The sequence below is a fragment of the Doryrhamphus excisus genome, linkage group LG3 (genome assembly GCF_037039965.1).
Source record: "Doryrhamphus excisus strain RoL-2023G ecotype Guam linkage group LG3, RoL_Dexc_Guam_v1.1, whole genome shotgun sequence".
Taxonomy (NCBI): domain Eukaryota; kingdom Metazoa; phylum Chordata; class Actinopteri; order Syngnathiformes; family Syngnathidae; genus Doryrhamphus; species Doryrhamphus excisus.
The window spans coordinates 22,881,222-22,900,412 of NC_136359.1; the positions used below are offsets into that span (position 1 = coordinate 22,881,222).

Genomic DNA, 19,191 nt, shown 5'->3' on the forward strand with positions numbered 1-19,191 from the left:
ATTGGCCGTGTTGAGTGAAACATCCGGGTACTGCAGCTCTTCTTTCCAGCATGAACGCACTTTGTACACTCGAAATGCTAAGTGTAAGTGTATAAGTGCGCCATTTGGAGCACTGTGTTACGACCGCTCCAGACTGGGCAGGCGTGGCAGTGGGCTGGTCCTTTTGGAGGCGCAGTCGGCAATGAAAAGCATCATGGTCCCTCAGACTTGCTAGTAGATACCCTGACAAAGGAAGGCGGTTCTTGCAACGTATATTAATCCACCGCATTTGCCTTATTTGAAAGGGGATGCTGGGCATGCACTGAGGTGAGTGCACTGCTTTTCTAGTAAGTGTTTTATTTTTGTGTTTCTGTGTTTTTGCGTGTGTGATTGGGCGTTGTGCAGCATCCTCATTGATGCTGCATCTCAAACGCTTTGCATGTCCATTACTCTTAAGTATATATGAAATATAATATGCGTGTGTGTATTTCTTTTAATACTCAGTTGCGTTCATGGCGTCGTTTATCCGAGTACGATTCAAAGACTTATTGTTGCCAAAACAACCAAAATTTTCTCCTGCAACATTTTTGGACTGCGTTGAATCGGCCTTGTCGTGTTTCCGTCGCTGTCGGCCTCCACATATTGCGGATGGCAGTCAACGCATCATTGGCTCTGCTGGTGCTGATGCTGCCTTTGCGTGCTTTGAGTGTTGCTAGGGAGCCATGCAACGTGCGACCGCAAGGGGATGATGGAGTACAGAGAGGGGCGTCCTGTGGATATGATTCACTCACCGTACATGTTTTGCTTCTGCTACATTGTTATTGTTATTGGTATTTGAAGGGGCTATGCAGTAGACGGTGATACCAAGGGACGTTTATTTTCATAATTGCATGTGTTTTTGTTGTATTGTTCATATTGTTACTTTATTGATAGTGATACAGATATATATTCTGTATTAAATTTCAATTTTAAAAAGTATTGTTATCGGTATCTGTATTGACAATACTGGCCCTGTGTTTACATAGTCGTGCTGACGGATATTGATGAATTTGCATATTGGTGCATGTGCATGTTTATGGACACTGGAGAGCAGAAATATGAAATGAAAAGCAAAACAAATATGGTATTTTTTTTCTTTTCTGCAAGACGGAGCTGCATGTGAGTGCTTTTAGATTATGAGAGAGGACACAGAAGCACATGTTTTAATGTTGCAGTCTCCAAAAGTGTCCATTAAGACCAGAAAAAGTCATTAAATATGTGGCTAGTCGCTTTTTTTTTTGATAAAGAGAATGTAGTGACTGGATTAGGGCTTCAACTACAGCTGGTCAATATGGACCAAAACTCATATCTTGATATATTTAGGTTGAATATCGATAACAATATATGTATATCCACATATTTTTGAGACAAAAAAAAAACGCAAAAAAAACATGCAGCCCGCGGGCCAAATGTGGCCCGCAGGACTCAAGTTTGAGGCCCCCGCCTTGATATGAAAGTTTAATGTTAGCGCGGCCCGCGCAAGTTTGATATGGATGCTGTATGGTATCATGTACCCAGAAAAAATTATTACGTTTGATTAATGTTCATGTTAAATGTTAAATAACTGTTAATAGTTATCCTCCCTATCCGTGTGGAAGTGGTAAGTTTTTGGCTATTTAAGTTTAAAGGAAATAACTTGAAGGCTACCGTTTAGGTCGCTAGCTTTCGAGTTTGCGAGTTAGCATGTGTCTCAAGACCCTGCAGTTGCGCAATATGTTGTAAATAAAAAGAGTATAAATGTGACTATAGTCGTGTTTTGTCATGTCTACAGGGCTCTAATAATGCTTTGTTCATTTTAATCTGAAAAAAATCATTTGTCTACCCACCAACTATATGTGGTTTCTTAAGTTTTTATTTTGTGCCGTTTTATTATTATTTTTTATTATATTTATTTATTACTGATTGATTGATTTTCTTTATTCTTGATTTGTTTAGTTATTTTTCATCTTATTTTGTGTAGAAAAATAAAAATTAAGATATTTGAGAACAGTGGAATGTTTTATCAGAGCTTTTATTGTAGAAAATTGGAACCAAAGCGAAGTTTATTCATTTTTCTGTTTTTAATAAATGCGTTTTTTTGTTTTTTGTTTTTAAACCTGATGTGGCCCAGCCTCACCCAGACCCTAGCTCCAGTGGCCCCCAGGTAAATTGAGTTTGAGACCCCTGGTTTAGTTTTATTAAAATGTAAACAATCTTATCGAACAATAGCTGCTGAAATAAATAATATATTATCTTTCAATAAATATAGAAAAAGTTAATCTAATGTTCAATCTTCAGTCGAATCATGCTGCACTCAGGGTAGTCTCTGCAGCCGGGTAAGCACCATTAGCTCTTCCATTTCACGTTTCCCATGACGACAGACGGTAAATATGGTTGATACGGTCTTTATGATACCGTCTTTTTTGCAGTTCACTCCCACTATACAGCCTCTCCTCCTTCGTATCTCTGCAGGGATCTCCGATTGCTCCTCATAGCGAAGGGGTGCTCAAAGCTGCTCCCGAGTGTAAGCAATGGAGCAAGCTTCAAGCTACAAACGTAACAAAATGAACATCCATAGCTGCAATCCTGGTTAAGGGGTCGGTATGGCACCAAAAACAATAATGAAGTAATAAATGAAGTACTATTAAACACTAAAAACGCTGCAGAAGATACAGACCGGTCGTAACTAGCTTGTACACAAACGGCACCATCAAATCCAGTCTACAAATGATATGCTTGTTTTTTGACATCATTCTTAAAAGAAATATAGATATTTTTAAAATATCGATATATATATAGCCCAGCCCTAGTTGAAACTAACAATTATTTTCTTCTTTCAATTAATCTGAAGCTTGTTTTGATTAGTCGTAGTTGGTTACAAATCAATATGAACCAAACACAAAAGCTGATGTGTTTAAATATCTATAAATGAATCAATCAATCAATCAATTAATAATGAAATAATTGTTGCAGTACTAGTCTTAATAGTCTTAAAAGTCTGCAACACTGATCCCTCTTGCTGTGTCTTCTTATTCTCCAGCAGACCAAATACAAATAAGATGTCTTAAGAATCAGCATTACGATTCCATCTACTGTACGGAGTTGTAACAACATTCACAGACAGTCGACAAATGTCTTTGTGGCTGTTTGTTTGCCTGTTACAAGTACAAGTTATGTGTAACAATAATAATACAGTATAATACTCATGGTCCTGATTTAGGTGGGCGTTGAAGTGAAATGTTGAAGTGACTATGGTTACAACTGGCTATAATAAAAACATGCACATCTAAATCAACGTCATTTCTATGAAATTTATACTATGTTGCCACGGAGATTAGTGATGACTCAGTCATAAAACATACAATTTTGTTTATCCATCCATCCATCCATCCATCCATTTTCTACGCCGCTTATCATCACAAGTTTTAGTCTCATGAAAGTGCAAACCTGCTTAAGTATTATTCCAACGAACATACATGTGCATTTACAATATGTACTACATGCATGTGTATGAGAGGCTAATGTGCACCATAATGGATTTCTGTGAAATTTGATTCTCAGTGCATAGCAGCATGTTTCCATCAGTCTCTCCTCAGACGTTATCTATACATATATTACTTGTAAAAATAGCTAAGTATGAAAATAATGTACAGTACTTACATAAAACCAGTTCCCATAGAATGTATTTTTTGGCAAACAGTATGTAAGTAATTGAGTAAGACACACAAAAAGGGAGGGTGTGGTGTTTTGGGACCTTATCTGCTCCATGCAGCGCTATAAGTGTGTGTGTATGTGTGTGTATGTGCGTGTGTGTGTGTGTGTGTGTGTGTGTGAGGCCACCGCTTTTCCACAGATCGTTAAAGTATATCTGGTGTTTTTCGCCACTTTACCAGGCTGTGTTGCTGATCCACTTCCTGTTCATCATTCGGATTAATCTTTACGTGAGCTTGTACTACCATGCTGCGTGTACGAGTATACACTTTCCTTTGTTTTGGTAGGTTTCCTTTCAGTTATCCTTTTTCTGTTATTATTTTTGGAAATTGAGGATTCATGTGCTGCTAAATGCTGATAATGTGATGATAGATTACCGGTTGGTGCCTTCAAGCAGAAAAGTGTAGGAAATTGAATGAAAAAAGAATTTTAATATCTTCATTTATTCATTCAATTTCTACCGCTTTTTCCTCACGAGGGTCGCGAAGGGTGCTGGAGCCTATCCCAGCTGTCTTCAGGCGAGAGGCGGGGTACACCCTGGACTGGTCGCCAGCCAATCACAGGGCACATATAGACAAACAACCATTCACACTCACATTCATACCTATGGACAATTTGGAGTCGCTAATTAACCTAGCATGTTTTTGGAATGTGGGAGGAAACCGGAGTACCCGGAAAAAACCCACGCGTGCACGGGGAGAACATGCAAACTCCACACAGAGATGGCCGAGGGTGGGAATTGAACCCTGGTCTCCTAGCTGGGAGGTCTGCGCGCTAACCACTAGACCGCCGTGCCGCCTGGAGCTGATCTAAGGACGTAAAAACAAAAAATGAAAATCCGAAAACAAACTCTACTCTCTACTATGAATACAGGTGATATGATATAATATACGTATATAATTATGGCCCTTGATGAAAAGTGGTTAGCATGTTGGCCACACAGTCAGGAGACCTGTGTTCGATTCTCCGCGCCGGCATCTCTGTGTTGAATTACCTCCGGTTTCCTCCCACATTCCAAAAACATGCTAGGTTAATTAGCGACTCCAAATTGTCCATAGGTATGAATGTGAGTGTGAATGGTTGTTTGTCTATATGTGCCCTGTGAAACAACAAAATAATGATTTGTTGCAGTCCTGGTTATGTCAAAATCAATAAGAACAAATAAAGAAGGGTGAGAGGGGCAACTGGAAAGGAACTAGCACTGACTAAAAGAAGTGTAGAGGTGGTTATAGGGGTGTTAGATTGTGTCTAGAGGGCTCTAACAATGTTAAAAATTGTATTTCAGGAGTGTCCAAAATGCAGACTATGGGACATTTTTTACCCATGGCTGTTTTTTTTGTTCATTCATTCATTCATTCATTTTCTACCGCTTTTTCCTCACAAGGGTCACCGGGGGTGCTGGAGTCTATCCCAGCTGTCTTTGGGCGAGAGGCCGGGTACACCCTGGTTATCGTTTTCAAATTCAAAAAATAGAATTCAACAAGAAAACTATTTCAAAAGGACAGAAAAAGTGAAAATACTAAGAGAAAAAAGTGTTAATCTAGGAAGAACATTTTATGAGAAAGAATTTTATGAGAATAATTTTGTTATATAATGAGGAAAAACAACATTAAAGAAAGAAGTCATAATCTTATGATGAGAAACAACAGAACAAATAATGTTATAAGTTTGTGGAAATTAGGTTGCAGAACGATGAGCAGAAAGCCAAAATATCATGGGAATAAAATTGAAACAATGTTTCCTATTATGACTAATTGGAATTTAAAAAAAATTAAATAAATTAATTGAATTAACTATAACTCCAAAGCACCCATTTAAGTTTTGCACAAATGGAGGAACAATTACAATTGAATGCATCTCATAATCAGTTCCCAGTTCCACATTTCCAAAAGGAGTAGGAAGAAGCAAAGCTTATTAAATCCTACCCCTCCATCTGGTACTTTTACAGTCACTAACTGTTACATTTGTTCACTTCCTGCTTTCCTAACATAGTTTAATTTTTTTTTTTCAATTGAGTGCATCCCGTAATCAGTTCCCAGTTCCACATGTCCAAAAGGAGTAGGAAGAAGCAAAGCTTATTAAATCCTACCCCTCCATCTGGTACTTTTACAATCAGTAACTGTTGCATTTGTTCACTTCCCGCTTTCCTAATATAGTTTAAGGTTTTTTTATTTATATTTTTTAATTTTGTAATTTTTTGTCAAAATGATCTGACACATTTGTAGGTTAAGTAAAAGGAAAATAAAGTAAAGAAACAAAAAAATGTTTTTACTTTTGAAAAGTAAATGTTACATTTGTTCACTTCCTGCTTTCCAGTTACAGTATTAACTATTATATTTTCTGTATTCATATTTTCTCCAGAGTTATCCTCGACCCAGACCTGGTTGTAAGACACCAACTGTGTAAGATGAGCAAGTCCCCCACCCCGAAGGGCACCCCGGTGCAGCGCAGCCCCAGTGATGGGGTCCCGGAGGGCCTCCAGTCTCCTCAGCATTCAACACCTAGCTCTGGACCCCAGCTTAAGAAACGCATCTCGAGCCTCCTTCAGAGTCCGGTAAGATCAGCGAGCTCTACAGGAATACAACATCATCAAATATGAGCAAATGTAGACTTATCATAGTTGTAACTCTAACTCTATACTGTGTTTGATATGAAATATTGATGGTGAGACTGTGATGATGCGTTTGAAGTAAGAGTGCAAATGAGGCATGAACTATGAGTACAATCAGCAGTGGTTTTAATGGAGTACACTAATGTACATATCTTTAATGACTGATGTACATCGACCTGTGTGTACAGTCATTCAGGGAGGAACTGGATGTGCTGATTCAGGAACAGATGAAAAAAGGCGGCAACTCCTCAAACCTATGGGCACTCAGGCAGTTGGCGGACTACATGACCTTGCACGGCTCCCCGGCCGCCCTACCTGTCTCCCCATCCAGTATGTACATTTATATACGCCGTCAGTTACAAATGTTACAATTTTTCGGCTATTTGTTCTGGGGTGGACGACACTACAAAAATCGGTATTGATGCCATACCAAGTAATGGTAATGGTAATGGTTTTATTTCATGCATCCCATAATCAGTTCCCAGTTCCACAGGTCCAAAAGGAGTAGGAAGAAGCAAAGCTGATTAAATCCTACCCCTCCATCTGGTACTTTTACAATCAGTAACTGTTACATTTGTTCACTTCCTGCTTTCCTAATATAGTTTAAGGAAACTAATAAACGAATAAATTAAATTATTGATCTGTTAATTTAATTTAATTTAATTTAATTTAATTTAATTTAATTTAATTTAATTTAATTTAATTTAATTTAATTTAATTTAATTTAATTTAATTTAATTTAATTTAATTTAATTTAATTCACACTCACATTCATACCTATGGACAATTTGGAGTCGCCAATTAACCTAGCATGTTTTTTTGGAATGTGGGAGGAAACCGGAGTACCCGGAGAAAACCCACGCATGCACTGGGAGAACATGCAAACTCCACACAGAGATGGCAGAGGGTGGAATTGAACCCTGGTCTCCTAGCTAACCACTCAACTGCCGTGCCGCCCAGTTTATTCATTCATTCATTCATTTTCTACCGCTTTCGCGGGGGTGCTGGAGCCTATCCCAGCTGTGATTTAATTTAATTTAATTTAATTTAATTTAATTTAATTTAATTTAATTTAATTTAATTTAATTTAATTTAATTTAATTTAATTTAATTTAATTTAATTTAATTTAATTTAATTTAATTTAATTTAATTTAATTTAATTTAATTTAATTTAATTTAATTTAATTTAATTTAATTTAATTTAATTTAATTTAATTTAATACAAGTATTCCTGATACTATCTTTGAATGAATTTCAGACTTCACGTTTTGATTGATTGCTGTGACCCCAGGATGCAAAGGTCATGGTTGCTGATGTTGAATCATTGAATCATTCATGAACAATGTGTCTGCACCACGCAAAAAATTGCAATGTACCAAAATAACTGGAACACTCAACAGCACTGCTAAGACTAAACACAAAACTCACCAACGCAAGTGGAAACAGGAAGGCACAGGTGGACAAATCAAACACACACATACAGTAGTCCAAAGTACACACAAAGGTAAAACTTATGGTATATACGATTATTCTCTTGTGTGGTTTTGTGACCTATGCCTCTGTCCACCCCACAGACATGATGATGGTGACGCCCATCAATGACCTCCAGGGCTGCGATCCTGGCAGCATGGTGAAAGGGGAAAGACTGATGCGCTGCAAACTCGCCAGCGTCCATCGTCTGTTTGATCTCTACGGCTGGTCCCAGATCAGTCACACCTGTCTCACTGTTGGTTTTGTATTTTAGTTGATACTCACCTGGTCGTAACTGTTGCATTACGATTCCATTTTTGTTAATGTTATCATTTAGGATTTGTATTTTTCTTTTTTTTTTCTTTTTTTTTTTTTTAAACAGCTGCGAGTCAGCAAAGAACAGGAACACTTCTTGGTGCTACCCGACGGCCTGGCTTATAGCGAGGTTACTGGATCAAGCCTGGTTAGTAGAGGCTATGTCCTCATTCATTAGCATTGGATAATATGATTATCGGCAAAAAAAACAGTCTATTTTTATTATTGGTTGATACTAAGTAAACATATGCTTTGGGGATTGTGTGATTTTCAGGTAAAGGTGAATATCTTGGGTGAAATAGTGGAGAAGGGCAGTACCAACCTTGGCGTGGATGAAGAGAAGTTCAGCCTGCACTCAGCCATCTACTCGGCACGACCTGATGCTCGCTGCCTACTCCACCTTCATACGCCAGCCACAGCTGCAGTGAGTCTTCCTGGGGCATCATTTGGGGAATAATAGTAATAATAAAAAAATAATAATAAAAATAATAACAATAATAATTATTTTTTTATTATTATTATCAATAATAATAATTATTATTATTATTATTAGTAGTAGTAGTAGTAGTAGTAGTAGTATATATAATTATTATTAGATATAATTATATTGTTATTATTATATTATATAATAATAATAATAATTACTATTTAATATTAATAAATATAATTAATATAATAATTATTATTATACAATATAATAATAATTATTATTATTATTATTATTATTATCATTGTTATTATTATTTCATAATATATATATATTATATATAATATATATAATAATTATTATTATTAACACAATAATAATACAATAATAAAACACAATAATAATAATAATAATAACATAATATTATTATTATATTATAATATAATATTATTATTAACACAATAATAATAATAAGAACAATTAAATTAAATTAAATTACATTAAATTACATTAAATTACATTAAATTACATTAAATTACATTAAATTACATTAAATTACATTAGGAAAGCAGGAAGTGAACAAATGTAACAGTTACTGATTGTAAAAGTACCAGATGGAGGGGTAGGATTTAATAAGCTTTGCTTCTTCCTACTCCTTTTGGACATGTGGAACTGGGAACTGATTATGGGATGCACTCAATTGTAATCTGATGCATGTTCAAATGAAATAAAACCATTACCATTACCATTACCATTACAGTTTGGTGACAGTTGATGCCAGCATGATGAAGCAACCTTACCAACCTGAGGCAAAAGTGGCTCATTTTGGGTCCGTGATCAGGAAACTCCACAAACCTTAATCTCTTTCAGGACTTGTGGTTGATGAAAATACAGATATGAATACATAATAAATACAGCAGTATACAGAAACATTGTATAATGCATAAATAATGCAGAATATCAACTGGGCTTATTAATGATACATGAATGAGATACATTGCTTGGCATTGTTGATATTGACATACAAGCTTCTGATGTTTTAATGAATAATTGATCATTTTATTGTCATATTTAATGTTACTGTTATCCAATTCTTGATCTTCCTGTTCAGCAATCCTTTGAATTGTTGTGTTGTTGGCGTGGAATGTCGATGACTTTATTCCATCAGAAGACATCGATATTTGTGCCTTTCATTTTTCCTTGTAGTCGACATGATGTAATGTTTTGTATTTGTCCGATATCTTGATGTCCTTGAAAACAACTACTATGGCTTTTGCCTCAGGTTGGTAAGGTTGCTTCATCATGCTGGCTTTATTTCATTTGAACATGCATCAGATTACAATTGAATGCATCCCATAATCAGTTCACAGTTCCACATGTCCAAAAGGAGTAGGAAGAAGCAAAGCTTATTAAATCCTACCCCTCCATCTGGTACTTTTATAATCAGTAACTGTTACATTTGTTCTCTTCCTGCTTTCTTAATTTAATTTAATTTAATTTAATTTAATTTAATTTAATTTAATTTAATTTAATTTAATTTAATTTAATTTAATTTAATTTAATTTAATTTAATTTAATTTAATTTAATTTAATTTAGTTGAATTTAATTTAATTTAATTTAATTTAATGAAATTTAATTTAATTTAATTTAATTTAATTTAATTTAATTTAATTTAATTTAATTTAATTTAATTTAATTTAATTTAATTTAATTTAATTTAATTTAATTTAATTGTTACAGGTCGAGTGGTTAGCGCGCAGACCTCACAGCTAGGAGATCAGGGTTCAATTCCACCCTCGGCCATCTCTGTGTGGAGTTTGCATGTTCTCCCCGTGCATGCGTGGGTTTCTTGGCGATGTGAACATCAAGAGTGACAAATGTCTGTCCTCAGGTTTCAGCCATTAAATGTGGCCTCCTGCCATTATCCCACGAGGCCCTGCTCGTGGGTGATGTCGCCTATTATGAATTCAATGGAGTCATGGATGCGGAGGAGGAACGTGTGGAGCTTCAGAAAAGCCTCGGACCCACTTGTAAGGTGAGACAATCGAGGCTTGAGTCAGGCGGCTGCTTCGTGCTTTGTATAAATACTTAATTATCAAATCAGGCACTGCGGCAATATTACTGCTTTTATGATACGCTTTTATTCCACATGCATGCATTTTATTTTATTTTATTGATTGTTTTTAATTAAGTCTTAATCATGTGAAGGTTCTGGTGCTCAGAAATCATGGAATAGTGGCTCTGGGGGAGTCGGTGGAGGAGGCATTCTACACAATATACCACATTCAGGCTGCCTGTCAGATCCAGGTACACACTCACACACACACAGGTCTTTAAATATATATAAACGTTAATGTAGAACTTTACTTTTAAAGTGATTAAATATCATTTCGACTTCTGTGTGCCAGGTATCAGCACTGTGTAGTGCCGGGGGTGAAAAGAACCTGATCCTCCTTGACCGGACCACCCATAAACCAAACTATGCTGGAACAGTGGGTAGAACCGGCTCTACCTTTGGTCCAATGCACAAGAGCCGCATTGGAGAGCATGAGTTTGAAGCCCTTATGAGAACGCTAGATAATTTGGTGAGTCAATTCTATACAAAGTTATACTGAGCAGGTAAAAAGTAACATATAGTTGAACCTTTTTTGGTGGTTGATTGACAATGACAGTATTGTTAGCTAGCTGAAATTAACTTGTTTTCTTGTGTTATAATGCACAGAAAAGGGACAGAAATATGTCTTCATGTGAATGATGGGGGGGGGGAAGTTCAGTACTATGTTGTAGATTAGATTAGATTAGATTAGATTAGATTAGATTAGATTAGATTAGATTAGATTAGATTAGATTAGATAGATATATACAAGAAGGTATATACAAGATATCCAAAATATTTGGCTTAATTGGTCGAACCAGGGGGCGGCACAGCGGTCGAGTGGTTAGCGCGCAGACCTCCCAGCTAGGACACCAGGGTTCAATTCCACCCTCGGCCATCTCTGTGTGGAGTTTGCATGTTCTCCCCGTGCATGCGTGGGTTTTCTCCGGGTACTCCGGTTTCCTCTCACATTCCAAAAACATGCTAGGTTAATTAGCGACTCCAAATTGTCCATAGGTATGAATGTGAGTGTGAATGGTTGTTTGTCTATATGTGCCCTGTGATTGGCTGGCCACCAGTCCAGGGTGTACCCCGCCTGAAGACAGCTGGGATAGGCTCCAGCAACCCCCACGACCCTCGTGAGGAAAAAGCGGTAGAAAATGAATGAATGGTCGAACCAGGAAGTAGTCTGCTAACAAAATCAACACATCACAATGTATTTTTATGTACTGTAACCTAAAACTTTATTTGGCCTATGGAAGAAAAAACGTAAAAACTTACTGTAAATTGGTAAATGTTCGTTATCTGATGAAATGGTAACTTTTACCGCCTGGTGTTCTCTAGGGTTACCGTACAGGCTACACCTACCGTTTCCCGTTACTGCTCGAAAGATCACGTACACGAAGGGATATAGAGGTTCCTGCGACCGCCACAGCCTTTCACCAGTTTGACGATGACGGAGTCCCTCTGGGTCTCAAGCAGCATCCTTTTACCCAACGCCAGCAGCAGGAGAGAACTCGATGGCTCAATACTCCGAATACCTACCAAAAAGTCAGCCAGGAGCAGGCCAGTCCTGGACAGCGTACCACTGTAAGTATGCAGCGTTAGAAATGTTACAGGATTCATGAATACACTGGATGGTTAGGGACTGTCTATAACCGACTTTTAATTTCAAATTTTAATACAAAAGGACAGTCAGAAAGTCATACACTAATCCCGTGAGGGGCCGTGTCAGGTCAGACATTAGGGACACGATCAAGACCAGGACTGAGATTAAAATGAAATGTAGATGGACAATGAGAATAAGCCTTGAAACTTAATGAGATTTCAGACCATGGAGTCCATTGATGGCGTGCAAATACAACGTCAGTGGAACATTGGTTAGCACCATTCATTCATTTTGTTTCCTTTTCCTGTTCGCTTTAGTATTGATTTTAATATTTTATTGTTTGTTTTTAAGGCGTTGAATGGCCTGGCCCCTAAATACATCTCGGACCTCATTCACATTTACTCTCCAGCGCGGTCACTGAGGTCCGAGGGCCAGCTCCAACTTGTGGTGCCCAAGACGAGACTTAAGACCAAGGGAGACCGAGCCTTTTCTGTGATTGGCCCCAAGCTATGGAAGTCTCTCCCCTCCCATGTAAAAAAAAAGCCCCCCAATATCGAAAGCTTTAAGTCTCGTCTTAAAACCCACTTTTATTCTCTGGCTTTTAACTCGGAGTGAGTCGTTGTTTTTATTTTAATTGGTTTTATTTTTTATACTTTTATTGCTTTGCTTATTTAATATTGAAATTTTTTTTAATTACATTTTTTTTATTTTTATTTTTTTAAATTAATATTCTAATTAATATTTTAAAATATTTAATATTTTAATATGTTTTTAATATTTTAATATCTATTTTACTATTTTAGTAACATATTTTTCAGAGAGCCCTGTGATTGGCTGGCGACCAGTCCAGGGTGTACCCCGCCTCTCGCCTGAAGACAGCTGGGATAGGCTCCAGCACCCCCCGCAACCCTCGTGAGGAAAAAGCGGTAGAAAATGAATGAATTAATTTTTTTTTAATTAATATTCTAATTAATATTTTAATATTTTAAAATATTTAATATTTTAATATGTTTTTAATATTTTAATATCTATTTTAGTAACATATTTTTCAGAGAGCCCTGTGATTGGCTGGCGACCAGTCCAGGGTGTACCCCGCCTCTCGCCCGAAGACAGCTGGGATAGGCTCCAGCACCCCCCGCGACCCTCGTGAGGAAAAGCGGTAGAAAATGAATGAATGAATGAATGAATTTTTCAGAGATAGCCAAGGGTGGAATTGAACTCGGGTCTTCTAGCTGTGAGGTCTGTGCGCTAACCACCTGACCGCCGTGCAGCCCTGCAATTATGTTTTTGTAATACAACAACAATATGAGTCATTGGTGATATCGTGGTCTGCAAAGCTGTCATGCAGGGCTTGATTCTGTATTCATGTTTTAACTGTTAGGTGAACTGTCCAGGGTGCTGGAATGAAGCAGCATTAAAAATGAATGGAAATGTGGAGAAAGGAAATGATACTGGTTGTTTGAATCAGTAGGAGGCGCTAGCTTTTCCAAGATGTTTACCCCCCCCCTTTTTTTTTTCCTCCCACCTCACTGAAGCTTTCTGCATTGCAGAGAAAGCCAGCTCTGGATGCACCCTGACTGCTGCAGTGCAGCGTCTGCCCTCTGGTGGAAAAAAAACAACAGCACCAAAATATTATATTTTAGACCTGAATCTCCAATAAAATAATAACAATGTTGAGTATTGCACTGTTTTTGTTCAATATATTCAATTGCTGTTTGTCTACCACAGTGGATGAAGACAGAAGAGGTGACACAAGCTGGTAGTACATCCATCAAGATAGAAAACCCCAACCAGTTTGTGCCTCTTTTTACCAACCCTCGGGAAGTGATTGAGACACGAAACAAGGTAACGTGAGATTGTCCTTTTCTGTCAAATCTTAACATCCTACTGATGTTCAACCACCCCCCCCCCCCCACCTCAAACCCATCACCACCACAGATCCGACAGCAGAATCGCCAGGACATGAAGACAGCAGGTCCACAGTCTCAAGTCCTCGCCAGTGTCATAACGGACGATAGCCCTCCGGTAAAACGCAACATCATCTCCTTGCAGATTAACTCCAGATTTTAAGAGCTTTGTTTTTTTTTTTTTAATTATGTTAGTCTCCGGTCAGCCCACCACAAGTTCCACCAGAGCCTGAAACCCCAAACCCCTTTAACCAGCTGACAGACCAGGAACTCGAGGAGTATCGCAAGGAAGTGCAGAAGAAACAGGACAGTGGGACCAACGGTATGTTTCATTGTCAATGGGCTGTTGTCTATTACTACCCAGGAGATATAAAGTACTTTTAACTGTACAGTACATTTTAATTTAGAGCCGAAATAGCGCAAAACTATATTTGCAAGCCAACTTAGAGTACACCCAGACCTGACCCAGACCTGACCCAGACCCAAGGCCGACGCATACAATGAAACCCTTCTATGTCAACAACCTGTTTATGTACACCAATTCCTGAAGTCTACTGTACATTTTTACATTTATTTATGATGAGTGGTATTGGTCAGGGGCCCTGTTTGACGATTCCAAGGGCCTAATAATATGAAATCATCATAAAATAAAAATAAAAATAAAAATAAAAATAAAAATAAAAATAAAAATAAAAATAAAAATAAAAATAAAAATAAATATAAAAATAAATTAAAATTAAAATTAAAATTAAAATTAAAATTAAAATTAAAATTAAAATTAAAATTAAAATTAAAATTAAAATTAAAATTAAAATTAAAATACAAACACAAATACAAACACAAATACAAACACAAATACAAACACAAATACAAACACAAATACAAACACAAACACAAACACAAACACAAACACAAACACAAATACAAACACAAACAAAAATAAAGAAGAAAAGCGGTAGAAAATGAATAAAATAAAAATAAAAATAAAAATAAAAATAAAAATAAAAATAAAAATAAAAATAAAAATAAAAATAAAAATAAAAATAAAAATAAAAATAAAAATAAATTTATTTACAATACATTTTATTTGTATAGTGCTTTTCAAAATACTCACACACTTTACAGAAGAATGGAGTTGAATAAAAGCAAGTAAACAGAGCAAAAGATACATTAAAATACAACATTCATTCGTTAATACACAGCTAAAACAAGAGTAAAAGCGGGGCACAGCAGTCAGGTATAAAAAGTTAGACATTAAAAACAGATTTAATGAGGTGGGTTTTGAGTTGTTTTTCAATATTATAATTCAGTATAATAAACAATATTTCCACAGTTTATTGTCATTGTACAGAGGGATTGAAAAGTGCTTATTATTTATTTGTGAACTATAATTCTTGCAAGAAATGAACATGAGAAGAAAGCGTATTGCATGGAGTTTTATTTAAAATTCCATATGAGCGCCAGCATTGGCTTTTACACAATTACTGTACTTTTAATATTGAGACCTCATCTTCCTTTGACGTGATTGTTGTGATGTGTTTTGTCTTAAATGTTTTTTTTCACTGTTTCATATCATTCATCTACACACTGAACTTGTTTTGTTTTTACACTGATTAATACTCTCATCATTACTGATGTCCACCGTACCTTTAATGCTAATCTTGGCCTCTCAGCTTGACGTTCTGCACATCCAAGCACTTATCTCAGTTTCTTAGCATCTTACTCTGTGTTTTTGTAAGTAGGGGAGGAGGTGGCAGATGAGACTTCGCCTGCTACCTCCCCCACAAAGGGCCCTCTGCCCAACCAATCTCCCCTCTCAGGTGAGGTTTAGCAATGCATTCACTGCCTGCCATGCATGCCATCTACAGTGGCTACCTGGTCAACCGCCTTCTGCAGTCTGATTGACATGAAGCAGCCAGATTGATTTTTTTTTTTTTTGCCTCTACCGCTTCCCATGCTCACTGACAGCCCTGTTACTCCCTCTAGTGAACTAGTATGATCATGCTATTTGAAATTGTTGATCCGAGTTATAGTTATAAGTTATATATCCCCGTGCCACTCATTACATAAACACTAAAAGAGTAAATAATCACTCAAGGTGCAACCAAACACACACACCCATGCGCCACATGGAGTGGGTATCGAAATAAACAGTCCTCCACCAATATACAATACCGCAATATATGCTGGGTAACCTGTCAGGGAAGTGTGCATTAAGCTTACCAGCATGCCTTGTGGGTGCTAAATTAGTATAAAATAGTATTGCATGTATATTAGTTCGTAAGCGTTAGTTGAAGTTTGTCAGTGACAAATTTTTGTCCTACTTATGGTTGACCAACGTAGAGATGGTTTTCCTACCAATAAACAGCCTAATTGTGTCGATTGGAAATTTGGTCTGTTAATATGCAGTGTGATGAATATATGGAGCTCATGTTTGTCGGGACAAAATTAATTGTTATAAAGTAAATAATAGTTCCCCCTTGGCATGTTATCCCTGTGCATGTGTGGGTTTTTTCCAGGTACTCCGGTTTCCTCCGACATTCCAAAAATATGCTAGGTTAATTGGCGACTCCAAATTGTCAATAGGTATGAATGTGAGTGTGAATGATTGTTTGTTTATATGTGCCCTGTGATTGGCTGGAGATGGGTTTCCTACCAATAAACAGCCTAATTGTGTCGATTTGAAGTTTGGTCTGTTAATATGCAGTGTGATGAATATATGGAGCTCATGTTTGTCGCGACAAAATTTATTGTTATAAAGTAAATAATAGTTCCCCCCTCGGCCATCTCTGTGTGGAGTTTGCATGTTCTCCCTGTGCATGCGTGGGTTTTTTCCGGGTACTCCGGTTTCTTCCCACATTCCAAAAACATGCTAGGTTAATTGGCGACTTCAAATTATCCATAGGTATGAATGTGAGTGTGAATGGTTGTTTGTTTATATGTGCCCTGTGATTGGCTGGAGATGGGTTTCCTACCAATAAACAGCCTAATTGTGTCGATTTGAAGTTTGGTCTGTTAATATGCAGTGTGATGAATATATGGAGCTCATGTTTGTCGCGACAAAATGAATTGTTTAAAAAGTAAATAATAGTTACTACATAATGATATTATTGTTGATACAATTGATGCATTTATAGTGTTACTTCCAATTTTTCTCAGCCAGAAGGGAGTAATATTGGGTGTCAGGGTTTATTTGCTGTCTGCATGATGCTGTGTTTTTCATTTGAAAGACATTTTGGCTTGTCATGCTAGCCGGAAACGGGGCTGAACAGCTTTATATTGACGCCAGCTTGCGCAGCATCCGAACCCCATGATGGTTTACAGCTTACTGTATACCGCCAGTCAAAATGTCACGTTTCCATCTGTCTGTGTACCCACTGTATCTTGTGTCCCTCTGTGTCTGTCTGTCCTTTTCTGTGTTACTCCACAATGATTCATAGGGCACACCTCTGGTGCTTTGGTCTTGTCTCACTAGTAAGTACAGAAACAGTACACATGTCACATGACTAGAGCATGCTCATCTGCACTGCCATTTAGCTTTACAGCGCCGATAATGCAACACTTTTTGTGTCCCGTTGCTAAAATAATATCCTATTTTTCCAATCCTCTGAGCAGGAGATGCCAAAACGGACTCTCCAGTCATACAGAACGGAGGTGAAGAGGAGAAACAAGCAACCGAAGAACTGGAGAAAGGGATGAAGGCCCTTTCCACCAACGACTCCTCTGCTACTATCGACGTGTCTGCCAAACCGCAGGGCGGCACCCCCGAAGGCTCGCCGTCAAAGTCCCCGTCAAAGAAGAAAAAGAAGTTTAAGCCGCCGTCGTTCCTGAAAAAAAGCAAGAAGCAGAAGGAGAAAGCGGAAACCTGAGTTTGAAACCTTGATGAATTATCGCTGAGGTGTGTCTTTGTGTAGAATGCAGTAACAGACTGGTGCAGTTGACTGCCTTTCCAACACACAAACAGACATAAAGACAACAATCACACTTTTAATCTTTGGTTTGAAAAAAAACAAAACAAAACATACTATTTGACACCCCCGCTGATCCCTTCAATTTCATCACATTTTTCAACACTTTATGTACCTCTCATGTCTTTTTTGTCACCTACCATGACTCAAGAAGCCAATAACACTCCTTTTGGTCAATTAATATATTAATACAAAATATACACAACTGCAACTTTCCAATTCCCTAAAATAGTGCACGCTTGATCCCCTTACAAGCACTTGGAATAATGTAGATTTACATGTTGTGACTGATCATAGCATCTAATGGTTTAGCTATAAGTATAACATTGATGTTGCAGGTATACTAATGCACTGATAGCTACTGATTGTGCTCTGAATGCTGTTTATTGTTTATTGACAATAGATGTTGTTAAAGCAAGGAAAAAAACAAGACAAAAGCTGGCATCCTGTCTTGCGAGAAAAAGCGGTCATCTATAAGATATGTCACTGCAGCTTGAAGACTGGTAAATATACACTGACGGCACTAGTACATTCCACATTTTTCCACATTTCATATGTGTATACCAAATACCTCCAGTTAATTTCTGTCTTAAGTCGGACAGAAAAAAAAAACAACAATGTTAATGTGTTGTTTGCTCATAGTTTGGTTGATTTCATATTAGAATGTGTAAGTGAATGTTGCAAGTTTACCATATATCTGTCATGATTAAAGTTTTATTTAAAATCAAGTGAATTTTAATTATGGACACATTCTTTAATTTTATGAAATAAGTTTAATTTATGTGAATTTCAAATAAAAACAAAATACCAACTTAGTTTTCAACCTCCAGTTAATTTCTGTCTTAAGTCGGACAGAAAAAAAAACAACAATGTTAATGTGTTGTTTGCTCATAGTTTGGTTGATTTCATATTAGAATGTGTAAGTGAATGTTGCAAGTTTACCATATATCTGTCATGATTAAAGTTTTATTTAAAATCAAGTGAATTTTAATTATGGACACATTCTTTAATTTTATGAAATAAGTTTAATTTATGTGAATTTCAAATTTAAAAAAAATACCAACTTAGGCTTCATTATA

At 36.9% G+C, this 19,191-nt stretch overlaps 1 protein-coding gene across 3 annotated transcripts; it reads left to right on the top strand.

Annotated features, from left to right (window-relative positions):
* Nucleotides 1–95: 95 nt before the first annotated feature.
* Nucleotides 96–18,840, top strand: add2 (adducin 2 (beta)). 3 transcript variants are annotated; one of them, XM_058070100.2, is made up of 15 exons: nt 96–306; nt 6,070–6,262; nt 6,508–6,649; nt 7,895–8,046; nt 8,173–8,253; nt 8,380–8,529; nt 10,425–10,568; nt 10,742–10,840; nt 10,942–11,118; nt 11,973–12,218; nt 13,966–14,082; nt 14,176–14,262; nt 14,340–14,466; nt 15,887–15,964; nt 17,760–18,840. In XM_058070100.2, exons 2-15 carry the CDS (start codon nt 6,116–6,118, stop codon nt 18,011–18,013), a joined length of 2,001 nt encoding a protein of 666 aa, XP_057926083.2. In that variant the 5' UTR covers nt 96–306; nt 6,070–6,115; the 3' UTR covers nt 18,014–18,840. The 3 variants fall into 3 exon arrangements, with proteins under 3 accessions (XP_057926083.2, XP_057926086.2, XP_057926085.2); XM_058070102.2 differs by lacking the exon at nt 96–306 and adding an exon at nt 3,841–3,991; XM_058070103.2 differs by lacking the exon at nt 15,887–15,964 and having other exon boundaries at nt 103–306.
* The last annotated feature ends 351 nt before the right edge of the window (nt 18,841–19,191 follow it).